Source organism: Pristiophorus japonicus, chromosome 17 (genome assembly GCF_044704955.1).
Source record: "Pristiophorus japonicus isolate sPriJap1 chromosome 17, sPriJap1.hap1, whole genome shotgun sequence".
Classification (NCBI taxonomy): Eukaryota; Metazoa; Chordata; class Chondrichthyes; family Pristiophoridae; genus Pristiophorus; species Pristiophorus japonicus.
The window spans coordinates 117574343-117594340 of record NC_091993.1 but is presented as its reverse complement, the minus strand read 5'-3'; the positions used below and the strand labels follow the sequence as shown (position 1 = coordinate 117594340).

The 19998-nt window shown below is 47.2% G+C and overlaps 1 protein-coding gene across 1 annotated transcript in view; it reads right to left on the bottom strand.

Annotated features, from left to right (window-relative positions):
- LOC139228034 (uncharacterized) overlaps positions 1 to 19998 on the bottom strand; it is a 230100-nt gene that overhangs the window by 14420 nt on the left and 195682 nt on the right. Inside the window, exons 13-15 of the mRNA XM_070859180.1 lie at positions 13668 to 13991; positions 9734 to 10057; positions 1902 to 2022 (exon numbers count right to left, since the gene is read on the bottom strand). Coding sequence (XP_070715281.1) covers positions 1902 to 2022; positions 9734 to 10057; positions 13668 to 13991 — 769 coding nt within the window. The remainder of the gene's footprint in view (positions 1 to 1901; positions 2023 to 9733; positions 10058 to 13667; positions 13992 to 19998) is intronic.

Sequence of the window (19998 nt, the reverse complement as noted above, 5' to 3'; positions counted from 1 at the left end):
GGTTAGGTGGGCAGAGCAATGGCAAATGGAATTTAATTTGGAGATGTGTGAGGTAATGCACTTTGGGAGGGCTAATAAGGAAAGGGTATACACATTAAGCATTTGGCCACTTAACAGTGTAGATGAACAAAGGGACCTTGGAGTGCTTGTCCACAGATCCCTGAAAGTAGCAGGCCAGGTGGATCATGTGGTTAAGAAGACATACGGAATGCTTGCCTTTATTAGCCGAGGCATAGAATACAAGAGCAGGGAGGTTATACTTAAATTGTATAATACTCTGATTGGGCCACAGCTGGAGTACTGCGTGCAGTTCTGGTCGCTGTATTATAGGAAAGATGTGATTGCACTAGAGACTGTGCAGAGGAGATTTACTAGGAAGCTGCCTGGAATGGAGAATCTTAGCTATGAGGACAATTGGATAGGCTGGGTTTGTTCTCATTGAAACAGAGGAGGTTGAGAGGAGACCTCAATGAGGTGTACAACATTTTGAAGGGCCTGGATATAGTGGATAGCAAGGGCCTATTTCCATTGGTGGAGGAGTCACTTTCGAGGGGGCATAGTTTTAAGGTGGTTGGTGGAAGGTTTCGAGGGGAATTGAGGGGGGGCTTTTTCATGCAGAAGATTGTGGGGGTTTGGAACTCACTGTCTGGAAGGGTGGTGGATGCAGAAACCCTCACTACATTTAAAAGGTGCTTGGATGGGCACTTAAAGTGCCGTAACCTGCAGGGTTATGGACCTAGAGCTGGTAATTGGGATTAAACTGGATAACCTCTTGTTGGCAGGTGCAGATACGATGGTAAGTACTGCAGGGAAATGAATATGGCCAGGGTGATCTCCTGGACTAATTTTGACCACCTGGATGGGTCGGAGAGGAATTTTCCCAGATTTTTTCCCTCAATTGGCCTGGGTCTTTGTCGGGTTTTTGCCTCTCCCAGGAGATCACATGGCACCGGTTGGGGTGGAATGCAGAAGGTTTCAGTATAAGGGATGTCGCAGTTGTGTGGGGCGGACTGGTTGGACTGGGTGCGCTTTACCTTTCTGCCATTGTTCATTGTTCATAGGTTTACATGTAATCTTCAAGGCTGCTGACCGAGGGCCGTGCGGCTCTTTGTCGGCCGGCACGGACACGATAGGCCAAAATGGCCTCCTTCTGTAAATGCTGTAAATGTCTATGTTTCTATGTCTGTACCATTAAGGCAAGCAACATCATGCAAACACCACCTCCTCGAAGTTACACACAGTTCTGGCTTGCAAACAGACTGCTGTTTCTTTATTGTTAGGTCAAAATCATAGCATTTCTTACCACCATTGATCAGCAGATCAAGAAGGCGGCCCAGCACCACCTTCTCAGAGCATCTAGCGAAGGGCAATAAATGTAACCTTGTCAGCATTGCCCACCTCCCAATAATACATTTTAAGAGAAGAAACTTCCTGCAGTTGTAGTGAGCGACACTGAGAATTGGACCAAAGCTGAAGATGTTGCTCACTGGTGATATCAAGGGCGGTGCAGATATATTGCTGCTATTGCTCACTTTCACCAACAGAAACTTTACTGTCAGCCCCACACCAGAACAGATATCGGCAAGGTAAGTTTGGCAAGTGCAACTCATCATACACCATGAGAGTAGGTCAGTGGTGAAGTAATCATGGTGAATAATGCAAAGAACACCATCTGAGGGGCGGCAAAATGGAGGTGCTTATTTCCTACCAACAAAGGCAGCACTTTCATTAGGAAGCTAACACAGCAGCATGATGTAAACCCAGCCACCATTTCCATTCTGATGAGCAACATTCCAAAATAATAAATGATTATCAACCCTTATGCCAAAACTATTAAAGAATATTTAATCTCTCAGATGGAGGCAATGCCAGTCAAAACATCAACAATGAGAACATTGTACCTTTTAGTGGATTTGGATCCTGAAGATTGTTTTTGATTATCAGTGGAAATAACATTTGTACTTGTCGAATGTGCAGTTGTTGGTGATACAGTTGAAAAAACTTCACAAGAATATTCAAGTCCTATTGAAACAACAAAATAATATTTAGATTCACCTAATTTTCATTTGTAGTCAACCAAGAGAGCACGATTGTCAAATGGAACTTCGTTACTTATGTAAAAGCCTGGTTGATATAATGGATTTGGATGATTAAATTTCTGTGTAATTTCCCCTTCTCCAGTAGCAAGGAGAGGCTGCTGACACTGGGCTGTGACCCATTTTTACTGATAATTTCCGTTTCTTTTCCATATCTGAGAGTTGGTGGTACAGAGTTACTGTTGTGGCAGTTAAAGGGCCCCTTGCACTGTTCTAATGAATCTCAAGGCAAGCTCGAGGAATAGCACCTCATATTTCGTTTAGGCACTTTACACCCTTCTGAACTCAACATCGAGTTCAACAATTTCAAACTATAATAACCGCCTCTATTTTTTTATTTTTTTAATGTTTTTTCTCTTTCTCACAGCAGCTGTTGATGATTCTGCCATCTCCATTTACACCCTATCTAGACTTATATTTTGTTTCTTAACTTGACCCATTCATAGAATAGAATCATAGAAATTTACAGCACAGAAGGAGGCCATTTCGGGCCACAACTACTTATCCAGCCTAATCCCACTATCCAGCCTAATCCCATTTTCCAGCTCTCGGTCCATGGCCCTGTAGGTTACAGCGCTCGAAGTATACGCCCAAGTATCTTTTAAATGTGGTGAGGGTTTCTGCCTCTCCCACCCTTTCAGGCAGTGAGTTCCAAACCCCCACCACCCTCTGTGTGAAAACATTTCCCCTCTAAACGTCCTACCAATTACTTTAAATCTATGCCCCCTGGTTGGTGACCCCTCTGCTAAGGGACATAGGTTCTTCCTATCCACTTTATGTAGGTCCGTCATAATTTTATACACCTCAATAAGATCTCCTCTCATCCTCAAAGAAAACAATCCCAGCCTATCCAATCTTTCCTCATAGCTAAAATTCTCCAGTCCAGGCAACATCCTCGTAAATCTCTTCTGTACCCTGTCCAGTGCAATCACATCTTTCCTGTAATGTGGTGACCAGAACTGCACGTAGTACTCTAGCTGTGGCCTAACTAGTGTTTTATATAGTTCAAGCATAACCTCCCTACGCTTGTATTCTATGCCTCGGCTTATGAAGGCAAGTATTCCGAATGGCTTCTTCGCACCTTATCTATCTGACTTGCTACTTTCAGGGATCTGTGGACCTGCACTCCAAGGTCCCTTTGTTCCTCTACACTTCTCAGTGTCCTACCATTTAATGTGTATTCTCTTGTCTTGTTACTCCTCCCGAAATGCATTGCCTCACACTTCTCCGGATTGAATTCCATTTGTCACTGTTCTGCCCACCAGTTCAATGATATCTTCCTGCAGTCTACAGCTTTTTTCTTCATTATCAACCACACAGCCAATTTTTGTATCATCTGCAAACTTCTTAATCATACACTCTACATTCAAGTCTAAATCATTGATATATACTACAAAAAGCAAGGGACCTAGTACTGAGCCCTGTGGAAATCCACTGGAAACAGCCTTCCAGTCACAAAACCACCCACCAACCATTACCCTTTGCTTCCTGCCTCTGTGCCAATTTTGGATCCAACTTGCCACTTTGCCTTGGTCCCATGGGCTTTTAATTTTGCAACCAGTCTGCCATGTGGGAACTTATCAAAAGCCTTGCTAAAATCCATAGACACTACATCAAACGTGCTACCCTCATCGACCCTCCTTGTTACCTCCTCAAAAAATGCAATCAAGTTAGTCAGACACGACCTTCCCTTAAAACATCCATGCTGCCTGTCCTTGATTAATGTGTGTGTTTCTAAATGAAGATTTATCCTGTCCCACACCATTTTTTCCAATAATTTTGCCACCACGGAGGTTCGGCTGACTGGCCTGTAATTACTCAGTCTATCCCTTTCTCCTTTTTTAAACAGAGGTACAACATTAGCAGTCCTCCAGTCATCAGGCACCACACCTGTTGCCAGAGAGGTTTGGAAAATGATGGTCAAAGCCTCTGCTATTTCCTCTTTTGCTTCTCAACAGCCTGGCACACATTTCATCCGGGCCTGGGGACTTATCCACTTTCAAAGCTGCTAAACCCCTTAATACTTCCTCTCTCTCTATGTTTATTTCATCCAATATTTCATGTTACTTCTCCCTCATTGCAATGTCTGCATCACCTCTTTCTTTTGTGAAAACAGATGCAAAGTATTCATTAAGAACCCTACACACATCTGATTCCACACACAGATTACCTTTTTGTTTCTAATGGGCCCTACTTTTTCTTTAGTTATCCTCTTGCTGTTAATGTATTTATGAAAAATCTTTGGGTTTTCCTTGAATTTACTTGCCAAAATGTTTTCATTCTCTCTCTTTGCTTTCCTAATTTCCTTTTTAATTTCACCCCTGCACTTACTATACTTCTCTAGAGTTTCTGAAGTTTTGAGTCCTTGGTATCTGTCACATGCCTCCCTTTTTTTCCTTTCTCCTACCCTGTATGCCCCATGACATCCAGGAGGCTCCAGATTTGTTAGTCCCACCCTTTTTCTTGAAGGGAACATACTTGCTCTGAACATTCAGGATCTCCTCCTTGAATGTCTCCCACCGCTCCAACACTGATTTACCTTCAAACAGCTGTTCCCAGTCTACTTTGGCTAAATACCATCTCAGCATAACAAAATTGGCTTTTCCCCAATTGAGCACTTTTATTCCTGGTCTATCTTGTCCTTTTCCATAACTACCCTAAATCTATCTGAATTATGATCACTAGCACCAAAATACTCTTCCATTGATACACCTTCCATCTGCAGGCTTCATTCCCTAAAACTAAGTCCAAAACCGCCCCCTCCCTTGTTGGGCTTGCTACATACTGGCTAAAAAAGTTCTCCTGAATGCATTTTAGGAATTTCGCACCCTGTATAACTTTCACACTAACGTTATCCCAGTTAATATTAGGGCAGTTGAAATCCCCTACTATTGCAGCCCTATAGTTTTTGCAATACTCAGAAATCTGCCTGCATGTTTGCTCTTCGATCATCCTCTGACTGTGGGTCAATAGTACACTCCCAGCAGTGTGAGCGCCACTTTTTTGTTGTTCAATTTAACCCACATGGCCTCATTTGATAATCCTGCTAACAAATCATCGTTCCTCACAGGTGTAATTGTTTCTTTAATCAATACTGCCACGCCCCCATCCTCTTTATCCCCCTCTCTATCCCATCTGAAAACCCTGTAACTAGGAATGTTGAGCTGCCATACCTTCGCTTCTTTCAGCCATGTCTCAGAAATAGCTATAACATCCTACTCCCAAGTGTCTATCTGTGCTCTCAGCTCATCTGCCTTATTCCCCAGACTCCTTGCATTGAAATATATAGCATTTAGCACTACCAAACTCCCTTATTGTCTGTTTTCTAGCCATTGTTTCCTCTGCCTTCCAAATTCACTTTCTACTTTTCTGCTTTCCAATTTCAGCTTTGCTTCTCTTCCTTCTGAATTTATTCCCAGCTTCCCATCCCCCGCCAATCTAGATTAACTCCTCCCCAACAGCACTAGCAACATCCCACCGCCCGCTCCCCCCCACGAGGATATTGGTCCCGGTTCTATTGAGGTGTACAGGTCCCACCTCCCCTGGAAACGGTCCCAATGGATCAGGAACCTAAAGCCCTCCCTGGTGCACCATCTCTCCAGCCACGCAATCATCTGCTCTATCCTCCGATTTCTATACTCACTAGCACGTGGCACCGGGAGTAATCCGCCGATTACTATCTTTGGGGTTCTGCTTTTTAATCTCTCTGCTTGCTCTCTGAAATCTGCCTGCATGACTTCATCCTTCTTTCTACCTCTGTCATTGGTACCAATATGGACCATGACCTCTGGCTGTTCACCCTCTCCCCACAGAATTCTCATTACCAACTCCTTTTGCATTGCACCATCATCCCTTTTCTTTCTTAATCTCTCCTGCCTTCCACCCTATCACAGACCTTACCTTTTGTTCTTTCCTCCCCTCCCCCTTTCACTGCCCCTATACTTGCTTAAAAACCTGTTAGATCTTTAACCTTTTCCAGTTCTGGCAAAGGGTCATCGACCTGAAACGTTATCTCTGCAAGTGAATCCACGAGCATATGGCCGGAGAAAATATTTGCATATGTTCATTTATATTTATTGCTGCTTAGGAGGAAATGCATTTCTCTTTGTTTTCTGACCATTTTGATGTTTCTCAGCGCAGCCACTGGTGAACATATTGCTTCTATCCTCTGAAATGGAGAAAGATTGCAAAGTGCAGCAGTACAGCAGGATCTGGGGGTACTTGTGCATGAAACACAAATGGTTAGTATGCAGGTACAGCAAGTGATCAGGAAAGCCAATGGTATCTTGGCCTTTATTGCAATGGGGATGGTGTATAAAAGTAGGGATGTCTTGTTACAGTTATACAAGGTATTGGTAAGGCCACACCTGGAATACTGCGTGCAGTTTTGGTTTCCATATTTACGAAAAGGACATACTTATTTTGGACACAGTTCAGAGAAGGTTCACGAGGTTGATTTCGGGGATGAGGGGGTTGACTTATGAGGAAAGGTTGAGTAGGTTGGGCCTCTACTCACTGGAATTCAAAAGAAAGAGAGGTGATCTTATCGAAACGTATAAGATTATGAGGTGGCTTGACAAGGTGGATGCAGAGAGGATATTTCCACTGATGGGGGAGACTAGAACTAGAGGGCATGATCTTAGAATAAGAGGCTGCCCATTTAAAACAGAGATGAGGAGAAATTTCTTCTCTGAGGGTTGTAAATCTGTGGAATTCGCTGCCTCAGAGAGCTGTGGAAGCTGGGAAATTGAATAAATTTAAGACAGAAATAGACAGTTTCTTTAATGATAAGGGGATAAGGGGTCATGGGGAGTGGGCAGGAAAGTGGACCTGAGTCCATGATCTTATTGAATGGCAGAGCAGGCTCAAGGGGCCATATGGCCTACTCCTACTCCTATTTCTTACGTTTTCATGTGCCCACTCTGCGAAAAATTAAACCAATACATTTAAATTAGCTTAAGTCCTCCTTAATTCAGAACCAGGGACATAGTGTTATGGTGACTGAATAATTCTGTTTTTAACTATTGAGGGATCCAAATGGAGTGAATTTGGCCACTTGAAGTCGCTCAGTGACTGAAAGCATTTAACCAGCGACCAGTTTGGATAGATACTCATTTAAAAAATTCATTAACCATATTGTGTAATGAGAGAGGATTAATTAGCAATCTCGTTGTGCGAGGCCCCTTGGGGAAGAGTGACCATAATATGGTGGAATTCTACATTAGGATGGAGAATGAAACAGTTAATTCAGAGACCATGGTCCAGAACTTAAAGAAGGGTAACTTTGAAGGTATGAGGCGTGAATTGGCTAGGATAGATTGGCGAATGATACTTAAGGGGTTGACAGTGGATGGGCAATGGCAGACATTTAGAGACCGCATGGATGAACTACAACAATTGTACATCCCTGTCTGGCGTAAAAATAAAAAAGGGAAGGTGGCTCAACCGTGGCTATCAAGGGAAATCAGGGATAGTATTAAAGCCAAGGAAGTGGCATACAAATTGGCCAGAAATAGCAATGAACCCAGGGACTGGGAGAAATTTAGAACTCAGCAGAGGAGGACAAAGGGTTTGATTAGGGCAGGGAAAATAGAGTACGAGAGGAAGCTTGCAGGGAACATTAAAACGTACTGCAAAAGCTTCTATAGATATGTAAAGAGAAAAAGGTTAGTAAAGACAAACATAGGTCCCCTGCAGGCAGAATCAGGGGACGTCATAACGGGGAACAAAGAAATGGCAGACCAATTGAACAAGTACTTTGGTTCGGTATTCACTAAGGAGGGCACAAACAATCTTCCGGATATAAAAGGGGTCAGAGGGTCTAGTAAGAAGGAGGAACTGAGGGAAATCCTTATTAGTCGGGAAACTGTGTTGGGGAAATTGATGGGATTGAAGGCCGATAAATTCCCAGGGCCTGATGGTCTGCATCCCAGAGTACTTAAGGAGGTGGCCTTGGAAATAGCTGATGTATTGACAGTCATTTTCCAACATTCCATAGACTCTGGATCAGTTCCTATGGAGTGGAGGGTAGCCAATGTAAACCAACTTTTTAAAAAAGGAGAGAGAGAGAAAACAGAGCATTATAGACCGGTCAGCCTGACATCGGTAGTGGGTAAAATGATGGAATCAATTATTAAGGATGTCATAGCTGCGCATTTGGAAAGAGGTGACATGATAGGTCCAAGTCAGCATGGATTTGTGAAAGGGAAATCATGCTTGATAAATCTTCTGGAAATTTTTGAGGATGTTTCCAGTAGAGTGGACAAGGAAGAACCAGTTGATGTGATGTATTTGGACTTTCAGAAGGCTTTCGACAAGGTCCCACACAAGAGATTAATGTGCAAAGTTAAAGCACATGGGATTGGGGGTAGTGTGCTGATGTGGATTGAGAACTGGTGGCAGACAGGAAGCAAAGAGCAGGAGTAAATGGGTACTTTTCAGAATGGCAGGCAGTGACTAGTGGGGTACCGCAAGGTTCTGTGCTGGGGCCCCAGCTGTTTACACTGTACATTAATGATTTAGACAAGAGGATTAAATGTAGTATCTCCAAATTTGCGGATGACACTAAGTTGGGTGGCAGTGTGAGCTGCGAGGACGATGCTATGAGGCTGCAGAGTGACTTGGATAGGTTAGGTGAGTGGGCAAATGCATGGCAGATGAAGTATAATGTGGATAAATGTGAGGTTATCTACTTTGGTGGTAAAAAGAGAGAGACAGACTATTATCTGAATGGTGACAGATTAGGAAAAGGGGAGGTGCAACGAGACCTGGGTGTCATGGTACATCAGTCATTGAAGGTTGGCATGCAGGTACAGCAGGTGGTTAAGGAAGCAAATGGCATGTTGGCCTTCATAGCGAGGAGATTTGAGTACAGGGGCAGGGAGGTGTTGCTACAGTTGTACAGGGCCTTGGTGAGGCCACACCTGGAGTATTGTGTACAGTTTTGGTCTCCTAACTTGAGGAAGGACATTCTTGCTATTGAGGGAGTGCAGCAAAGGTTCACCAAACTGATTCCCGGGATGGCGGGACTGACATATCAAGAAAGACTGGATAAACTGGGCTTGTATTCACTGGCGTTCAGAAGAATGAGAGGGGATCTCATAGAAACGTTTAAAATTCTGATGGATTTAGGCAGGTTAGATGCAGGAAGAATGTTCCCAATGTTGGGGAAGTCCAGAACCAGGGGTCACAGTCTTAGGATAAGGGGTAAGTCATGGTAGTTCAGGCTGCTGGGAGGATGGAGAGACATGGAAAGGGAGATGTGCTGGTGAGATTCCAACATGGCAGGCCCTGGCTGAGATGCAGAAGTGCTGAAAATTGGAGAGTGTTTGATTTTTAAATGTTCAGTCAGTATCTGAGATGAGGAGAAACTTCTTCCTCCAGAGAGTGGTGAACCTGTGGAATTCTCTACCACAGAAAGTTGTTGAGGCCAATTCACTAAATATATTCAAAAAGGAGTTAGATGTAGTCCTTACTACTAGGGGGATCAAGGGGTATGGCCAGAAAACAGGAATGGGGTACTAAAGTTGCATGATCAGCCATGAACTCATTGAATGGCGTTGCAGGCTCGAACGGCCGAATGGCCTACTCCTGCACCTATTTTCTATGTTTCTATGTTTGTTTAAAGTAACACTTACCAATGCCGCTGATTTGTGTCACATAACTGCAGTGTTTCCCTGCTGTGTTGAAGACTGTCACATCGACCATTTCACTGGATTCCTCTCCCTGATTATTTGAGACTGTGCAGTAATATTGATGATGTTGCTGTTTGAAGGATTGACAATGTAGGTCCAGTTTATTGGTGTCGGAGATCTTTGAACCTTTAATCGGGGTCTGTTCATACCATGTGTACTGAATGGGAAGGGATCCCTGGTCAGACTCACAGAAAACTGACACCAAGCCCCCAGAACATGAGACATTTGGTGGCGAAAAATATCTAAGTACAGGAACTGACACGGATTCTGTGGGAAAGAAACAAACATTCAGATACTGACTGAACATTTAAAAATCAAACACTCTCCAATTTTCAGCACTTCTGCATCTCAGCCAGGGCCTGCCATGTTGGAATCTCACCAGCACATCTCCCTCTCCATGTCTCTCCATCCTCCCAGCAGCCTGAACTACCATGTCTGCCATTATATCAGAACATAGCAGGGCTCCAGATCGGGACAGCAGCAATGATACTGAGGATGTGTCAATGTGAAAATCAGGGCTAACAATTTCTCTCAGTAGCAGGTAGCCAGCCTCCAACGTTATTTCATTGTTTAACTCTTGAATGTGGACTAGTTATAGAGAGATTGAAAACTACAGCAGAATAAGACGGCAAAAAACTGGCAGATATCTGTTACATGTTTTGTGGGTTTAATCACTTTTCTATTCACACACTCAGATTCATTGAAAAATAAACAGGAGGTCCTGAACATAGGAAAAGGAGTAAGCGTTTCAGCCCCTTGGGCCTGTTCCGCCATTCAATTAAATCTTGGCTGATCTATATCTTATCTCCATCTACCGGCCTTGGTTCCATAACCCTGAGTACCTTTGCCTAAGCAAATTGGCCAATGACAGTTTTGCAATTTTCAATTGACCCTCAGCATCAACAGATTTCTGGGGTAGAGATTTCGATAGTTCCACTACCCTTTGTGGGAAGAAGTGTTTCCTGACATCACCCTCAAGTTGCCTGGACAGATCTGGAGGCGCCCTTCAGTGCTCACCAGCCTGGGCCTACAGAATGATGGTGGTTTGCTGCGCTCTGCACAACACTGCGCAGCAGCGAGATTGGAGCTGCAGGAGGGACAAGGAGCTGAGCACACGTTGTCTGTGGACCATTCCGAGACAGAGGAGGAAGATAAGAGGAAAAGGAGGAAGATAAGAGGAAAAGAAGCAGGAAGAGGAGGAAGAGATTGCGACCCTAACACAGCACCAGTCACTCAAATTGCTGCCCGCGATGCCAGTGTTTCCTTTATAGCTGTAAGGTTCAGTCAGTTACCACAACTGGGCTGATGTAACAACCACATCCAATGGCTGTTCCCAACTCCCCACCCCCACCTCCACCCCACCCAACGCCCCCACCCCTGCACCAATCCCACTGACACAAAGCAGACCTGCTACCCACCAACCACCATTGCTCATCTCCCCATCAATTCACGTCTTCCCATTCATTAACGAGCAACTGAAAAGACCAGTTGCATTCCAGCAGCCAATAAGGGGCAACAAGTTAAAGTGGTGCAAAGTTAAATATTTTATGTGGTTCTGCTCAAGGACCATTACTTAACAGCATAGCAATTTCTCAAACACACTGTGCATAGGCTTGTGCAACTACAAAACTTTACACTTTTCTTAACGCTCCTATGTGGTGCAACATTTATGACTTACGCAGAGGTAAAGATAGGCTGCTCAGCTCCCTGCTCTGACTGCTGAGTGGTCGCCGTCCTCTGTTTGGAGCCCACGAGGGCCCTGCCAAAGACTGCTTCACCTGCACCTGTGCAGGGGCAGACTCAGCCATCGGGAGAGGAGGCAGCATGTCAGGTACCGACTGAGGGGTGGGGTGGGACAGTGGTGGAGAAGTGGGAGCACTTTGATTGGAGTCCCCACTTCCATATCGCCTTTCACCATCATCCCTCTGATGGCCCAATCGCACTTCACTCCTACCTCTCTGCTGTTGAGCAGATCAGTGATGTGCTGTAAGGACAAGGCTAAGGTGTCTGCCATCCTATTTAAGGTGCCAGATATCTATGGCTGTGGCTTGCATGGACTCATTTGATTGTCACGACTGATGTTCCACAGAGTTGGCCATTCTATCCATGGAAGAAGACATCCTCGCAATGCCCTGTGACACCAACCCACTCATGCTTGAGGTAGACTCCTCTGCAATTGTAGACAGTGTGCATGGGAGGCCTGTCAGTACTTTGCAGATTATCTGCTGCCCCTAAATGATTATCCTTTTCATCAACGGCCCCCGGGTACAGGACCTGTGTCCAGCTGAGCAGGGTTTGGAGAGTGCTGTACCCTCCGGTGCTGTCCCTGCCACCACTCTCTGTTCTTGCTCACTTGTGCAGTGTGAGTCTCCAGGTGAAAACACAACTATCTGTCTAACTGGACCCACCGAAGTGTGAGTATCTGCATTGGTGCATGGTAAGCATGAGTCCTGTGATGGTGCACCCTGGGAAGGAATAACAGACCTTTGAGTGACGGTATTGGCATGTGTTCACCTGATGGATGCAGTGCATGTGATGAGGGTGATGATCAGTGAGAGGGATGAAATTGTATAAGGATTCGGGCGAGTGGCAGTGGTGATGGAGAGACGGGGATGTGAGGAAGTGCTTAGAAAGAGAAGGATGGGTGTGCACGCAAGGTAAGTGGGTGTGAGGAGTGATATGATGGAGTAGACTTGAAAAGACAGGCTGAGGGGGTGGGTGATATGCACAACAGGTAGAAGGAGCAGCTATACTCACCTTTCCTAACCGGGTTAGGTGATTAAAGAGCTACCTGTGCTGACTCCAGGAGTGTGGGATAATGCTCCTGCTGCTGACATCTTCAGTCACATCCAGGCATGGCTCCTTTGTAGGTTTCTTCCTCTCGGTTCTGGGGAAGAGTATCTCTCCCCGACTCCTCACTGCCCCCTTTAGTACGTCAAGGGAGTCGTTGTTAAAGTGGGGCGCGGGCTTTGAGCGTCCTGAGTCTATCTTCTACAATTGCCGTCTCTGTTCCCAACCGCCCAACTCCTAGAATTCCATCTTTGGATTGGTCCTTTAAATACTTCAGTTAAGATCGCATCATGCGTGCCCGCAGCACTCCCGTTACCACGCATGCAACGCCAAACCCGGGAGTAAATTATAATGAGCCGGCTGCGTTAAAATGCCACAGACAGACTGAAATTACTTCCGGGTTTCCCACGCGATATTGGATCCCCTGCACCGAACATGTCTCGAAGTTAATATCCGGACCATTGCATCTAATAGTTGATCCATCAGGAGGTTATGCTGGGGAGGAAGATAATGTCTCAACATTTAATAAAGAGGCTTCTTTTACAATCAAAACAGTGACCAGCTTTTCAATTTTATTTTATATTGTTTGTAAAGTTGACCAAATATCTCATTGATGATGTGAGCCACCCATCATATCAAGAAAACAGGAAACCTGTTAAACTCTGTGGATTACAGGTATTTTTATTAATTTCAAGGAATTGATACCATTAGTAACGACTTGCTGCTCACTGCTTTTGTTATTGTCTATTAGTTTCAGTCTGAAGGCAAACCTCTGACAGTGGGACATTTAAAACAGCTCAGAAACAGGGACATGTGGTGAGCCTCCCATGTGATGTCTGGCACAACACCCTGTAGTTAAAGGAATTGTTAGTCCCATAATACTTGAAATTCCTGGTCGGGAAGTTGGGCAGGCCACGGATTGGGAGTGTGCACCGTGAGTCGGATTTCCCCACCTCTGCCCACTACCTGTGAGACTCTGCACTGCTGCGGAGCCTCGGGATATCGGAGCTCTCATGTTTCCTCCCAGATACAACATTGATCAGACAGTTCAGTAGAGAGTAACAAAGCACATCTCTGAGAAACGTACCGTGAGATATTTGTAGCTCTATATTGAAACGTTTATCGAAGCTGCCTGATTCTGTAATACCACAACTGTACCATCCTGCATCTGCTGAGCGAAGGTCCTTCATCGTAACAACAAATATTCCTGCTGTCTGGTTATCTGTGATTGACACTCTTCTTCCCCATCCATGTTGATCATTTGTTGTTACTACAACTGAGCATTGGTGAGTCCAGCCCTGACACCAATATTTCACATGTGACCGGTACCTTTGGTCATAGTGACATTCTATGGTGATCGCTCTTCCCACAATTCCTCTTACTCGTTTATTTGCCCACAATGCACCTGAAACTGAGGAGACAATATTTCAGAAATTGAACAGGAAATAACTGCTTAATACAAACAGTTACGATTGAATAAGAGTTACCACTCTGTACTACATCTCCACTACATCTATTGATACAGGTGAATTCCTTCTAGTTTGTGATGGAAGAAAACGTTAATATAGTGTCTGATCACATGCTCAGGATGTGCCAAAGCGCTTCACAGCCAATGATTTATTTTTGAATACAGTCACTGGGAGCCAAACCATGAGCCCGGTGGAGCTCATCACTGCTGAAACATTTTCTGCCGCTGGAGCCTGGAGCTGGATTTGCTTCCCGCTTTTGCATTATTTGGAATATTTTTGCGGCCTTCGGTGTGAGAGAAAACATTGTCGGAGTGGGAGAGAGAGAGAGGGATACTGGGGGGCGAGCAAGAGAGAGAGAGACTGGGGTGGTAAGAGAGAGAGACGGGGAGACAGAGGAGGGGGAGAAAGACAATGAGAGAGAGAGAGAGACAGTGGCAGGTGGGGGCGGCGGAGGGAAGAGAGTGAGACGGGGAGAGAGAGAGAGAGACAGACAGGATTGGTGGGGGGGGGGTAGCTGGGGAGGGGGGCGAAATAAACTAGGGGGGAGGGAGAGAGAGAGAGAGACTGGGGGAGAGAGAGAGAGACTGGGGGGAGAGATCGAGAGATTGAGGGGAGAGATCGAGAGATTGAGGGGAGAGAGAGAGAGCGACTGGGGGGAGAGAGAGAGAGACGGGGGGAGAGAGAGAGAGACGGGGGGAGAGAGAGAGACGGGGGGAGAGAGGGAGAGACTGGGAGGAGAGAGAGAGAGAGACTGGGGTAGAGAGGGAGAGAGAGAGAGAGAGACTGGGGAGAGAGAGAGAGACTGGGGGAGAGAGAGAGAGAGAGACTGGGGGGAAAGAGAGGAGAAGGGAGGAGAGAGAGGAGAAGGGAGCGAGAGTTGCGAGGTGGGGAGAGAGAGATGAAAGGGGGGAGAGAGAGATGGTGGGGGGGGAGAATGAGAGACGGGGGCGGGGGGGGAGAGAGAGACGGGTGGGAGGGAGAGTGAGACGGAGGGTGGAGGAGAGACAGACTGGGGGAGAGAGAGACTGGGGGGGGAAAGAGAGAGCGACATGGGGGAGTGAGAAATGTGGGGGAGGAACAGAAAGAACGGTGGTGGGGGTGGAGGGAGAGAATAACAGGAGGGGAGGGGAGGGAGAGAGTGACGGGAGGGGAGGGAGAGAATGAGACAGGGGTCGGAGCGAGAGAGAGAGACAGAGGTGGGAGGGAGAGTGAGGCAGAGGGGCGGGGGGAGAGAGGGATACTGGGGGAGAGAGAAGGAGAGAGACTGGTGGAGAGAGAAAGAGAGAGAGATGAGGGGCAGAGAGAGTGACATGGGGGGAGAGTGAGAGAGACATGGGGGAGGAAGAGAGAAACACCGGGGTCGGGGAGTAGGGAGACAGGGATGTGGGGGGAGAGAGAGAGAGAGAGACACGGGGGAAAGAGGGAGAGAGAGAGACAAGGGGGAGAGAGAGCGAGACCGGGGCGGGGAGCGTGGGGCATGGCGGGTGGAGAGAGAGAGAGAGAGAGAGTCGGGGGGGAGGAAGAGGATTGGGCGGGGTGGAAGGGGGAGAGAGAGAGAGACAGGATGGAGCAGAGAGGGAGAGACAGGAGGAGCAGGGAAAGAAAGATGGGGGTGGGAGAGCGATACGGGGGTGGTGGGGGGAAGATGGGGGTAGAGGGGGAGAGAGATGGGGGGTGGAGGAGGGGAGAGAGAGATGAGATGGGGTGAGAGAGGGATGAGGGAGAGGGGCAGGGGATAGAGGGAGGCAGGGGAAAGAGAGATACTGGGGGAAGAGGGAGGGAGAGAGAGCCGGTGGGGGGGGGGGTTTGGTGCGGGAATGGGTGGAACTAAGAGAGACGGAGGGGGGAGAGATGGGGGAAGAGAGAGAGATGGGGGGAAGAGAGAGACTGGGGGGGAAGAGAGAGAGAGAGACGGAGGGAGAGGGGGACTGAAAGAGAGGAGAAGAGGGAGAGACAGGGGACAATGTTAGAGGAGGGGGAAGAGAGAGAGGTGTGGAGAGAGAGATGGGAGGGTGGGAGAGAGTGAGAGACGGGAGGGGAGAGAGAGAGAGAGAGACATTGGGGAGAGAGAGAGACTGGGGGGGGCGGTGGTGGAGACTGGCGGGGAGAGAGAGAGACAGATGGGAGAAGGTGGGAGAGAGAGAGTAGAGGGGGGAGAGCAAGGGAGGGAATAGAGAGGGAGATGAGAGGGGGAAGAGAGAGAGAGAGAGAGACGGGGGCAGGTGGGGGAAGAGAGAAAGGAGAGGGGGCGGAGAGAGAAATGAGTGGAGGGGAGAGAGGTTGCGGGGCAGCGAGAAAGATATGAGTGGATGGAAGAGAGAGACTAGGGACAGAGAGAGAGAGAGAGAGACACGGGGGTGGGGGGGGGGGGAAAGTGAGAGGAGAAGGGTGAGAGAGAGATGGGAGGCAGAGACAGTTGGGAGAGAGAGAGATGAGGGGGGGAGAGTGAGGGAGAGACTGAGGAGAGAGAGCGGGATGGGGGTGGGAAGGAGATGGAGACGGGAGGGGGGAAAAGAGAGATGGGGAGGGGGAAGAGAGAGAGAGAGAGACGCTAGGGGGGGGAGACGGGGATGGGGGGGGGGGAAGGGAGAGCCGGGGTGAGAGAGAGACGGGGGCTGGGGGGGGGGAGAGGGAGAGAGGAGAAGAGGCAAAAGAAAGATATGGGGGCCAGAGACAGAGAGATGGGGGGCGGGGTTGGAGAGAGAGAGGTAGGGAGAGAGAGAGGGGCGAGAGAGAGATCAGGATGGGAGGGAGAGAGAGAGATGGAGGACAGAGAGCGAGATGTGGGGAGGAGAGAGAGAGAGACACGGGGCGAGGGGGGGGGGAAAGAGAGAGGAGAAGGGGTGAGAGAGAGAGACACGGGGGCCAGAGACAAAGAGATGTGGGGTGGGGAAGAGAGAGCGGGAGGGCGAGAGAGAGATGAGTGTGTGAGGGAGAGAGCAATGGAGGAGAGAGAGCGAGATGGGGAAGAGGAGAGAGAGTGAGATGGGGGTGGGGGGGGGGGGGGGGAGTGTTATGTCACCAGGTACCAGGGGGCGCTACTGTCGGAGGTCATCGGGCTGTATGCGCATATGCGCAAGCCCTGGTGTATAAGAGTGATTACCATGTCATGTGGCACTTTGGGCGCGAATAAAGTTGAACCAAGTTTGCATCTGAGTGAGTTTACAGTAACAACTCTTTTGAGTCATTATATACATTACATTTGGCGACGAGATAATTTAAGAATCTTCGCATGCACAATGGGTACCATTGGAATTCTGGAGAGATTCGTGGATGGTGAGGATTAGGCGGATTCTATCGACTGCCTGGATCAGTATTTCGTGGCCAACAAAATGGAGGAAGCTGGTGACGCAGTTAGGCGCAGGGCGGTTTTCCTCACCGTTTGTGGTCCAAAAATTTATGACCTCAAAGAATCTTCTCGCCTGCACGTCCAACGGACAAAGAGTATGGGGATTTGTGCGCTCTGGTGTGTGAACATCTAAAGCCAAAAGAGGGGATCATCATCTCACGCTATCGCTTCTACCCACATGTTCGTGATGAGGGTCTGGATGTGTCGGGATTCGTCGCCAATCTAAGACATCTCGCTGAGGCGTGTAAATTCGGAAACGCGTTGGAAAACAAGCTGTGAGATTTCTTTGTGATAGGCATCAACCATGGTGTGATCCTTCGGAAAATATTGGCTGCAGAAACGCTGGATTTGAGCAAGGCCATCACGACTGCCCAGGCATGAATGGCAACTGATGATAATTTAAGGCAGATATCATTGAAGAGTTGGAGCTCCACGGCAAGTACTGTAAACAAGATTGTGTCGTCGTCTGACAGAGCTGCTTATGGCAGGGCCTATTCGACTGCTTATGTGAAACCTGTAGCTGCTCAAAGTCAGCCAACTGGTACGAATCCGATTTCACCCTGTTGGCGTTGTGGGGGCAATCATCGGCCTCATCAGTGTCAGTTTAAACAGTACATCTGGAAAGGCTGTTCAAAAATGGGGCATCTTCAGAGAACTAAGCAGACGTGGTGCCGCTAATCACATTGCTGATGATGACCAGTCCAGTGCTGGTTCGGATACACAAGCCGAGGAGGAGGTGTATGGTCTGTTTTCATCCTTGGGAAAGAGCCAGCCGATAATCGTTAATGTTAAGCTAATGGCGTGCCTGTAGCAATGGAGCTGGACATGGGTGCGAGTCAGTCGATAATGAGCCAAAGAACATTCGACAAGCTGTGGGGCACCGAGGCTGTGAAGCCTAAGCTGAGTCCAGTCAATGCCAAGTTGCGTACCTGCACTAAGGAACTCATATGCAGTGCATAGTCAAGGTGTCGTATGATGGTGTGGTTCACGACTTACCATTATGGATCGTCCCAGACAATGGTCCAACGCTGTTCGGCAGAATTTGGCTCGAGAAAATCAAGTGGAACTGGAATGATATCAAAGTGTGGATGACACTTGGTGTGCTCAAGTGCTGAAGAGGTTTCCTTCTTTGTTTGAACAGGGCATTGGCAATTTTACTGGAGCCAAGGTGCAGATTCACCTGGATTCTGATGCAAGACCTGTCTATCATAAAGCTCAGTCTGTTCTGTACATGATGAGGGGGAAGGTCGAAATTGAGCTTAACAGACTCCAACATGAAGGGGTCATATCGCAGGTCGAATTTAACGAATGGGCCAATCCTATTGTTCCTGTGTTAAAGAGTGATGGCACTGTCAGGATCTGTGGAGACTACAAGGTTACGATTAACAAATTTCCGAAACAGGATCAGTATCCGCTACCAAAGGCTGATGACCTGTTCGCCACGCTAGCTGGTGGAAAGTCATTCACGAAACTGGATCTGATGCCGGCCTATATGACGCAGGAGCTTGTCGACACTTCAAAGAAACTGCATCATCTGCATCAACACCCATGAAGGACTTGTTGTCTAAAACAGGTGTCCTTTTGCAATCCGTTCGGCTGCAACCATATTTCAGAGGAACATGGAGAGTCTACTGAAGTCCATTCCTAGAACCGTCGTGTTTCAAGATGACATTCTGGTCATGGGTTGCGACACTGCTGAACATCTGAACAATCTTGAAGAAGCCCTACATCGTCTGGACAAAGTGGCACTCAGGCTGAAACGTTCAAAGTGTGTCTTCATGGCACCTGAAGTTGAATTCCTGGGGAGGAAAATTGCTGCTGATGGCATCAGACCTACTGATTCGAAAACCAAGGCCATCAAAAATGCACCCAGACCTCAGAATGTGACAGAGCTGCGTTCATTCCTTGGACTACTCAACTACTTCGGTAATTTCTTACCCAGATTGAGCACTTTATTAGAGCCACTGCACATACTGCTCAGAAAAGGCAACAACTGGGCCTGGGGTGTATCTCAAGATAGAGCTTTTGAGAAAGCCAAGAATTTGCTCTGTTCGAACAAGCTGCTTGTTCACTATGATCCGTGTAAGCGTCTTGTATTGGCCGGTGATGCTTTATCATATGGGGTTGGCTGTGTACTACAAAAAGCAAATGAATCAGGTAAGCTACAACCTGTTGTGTATGCTTCAAAAAGTTTGTCAAAGGCAGAAAGAGCTTACTGCATGGTAGAAAAAGATTTGGCCTGTGTGTATGGGGTCAAAAAGATGTATCAGTACCTGCTTGGTCTTCGTTTTGAACTCAAAACGGATCACAAGCCACTCATTTCATTGTTTTCGGAAAACAAATGTATTAACACCAATGCATCGTCCTGTACCCAGAGGTGGGCGTTGACATTGTCTGCCTATGATTATGTTATTCATCATAGACCTGGCACTGAGAACTGTGCCGATACACTGAGTCGTCTGCTGTTGCTCACACTTCAAGTGGAGACGCCTCAACCTGCAGATCTCCTGTTGGTAATGGATGCTTTTGAGAGTGAAGGAACTCCTGTCACTGCTCAACAAGTGAGGATCTGGACCAGCCATGATCCTATTTTATTGGTT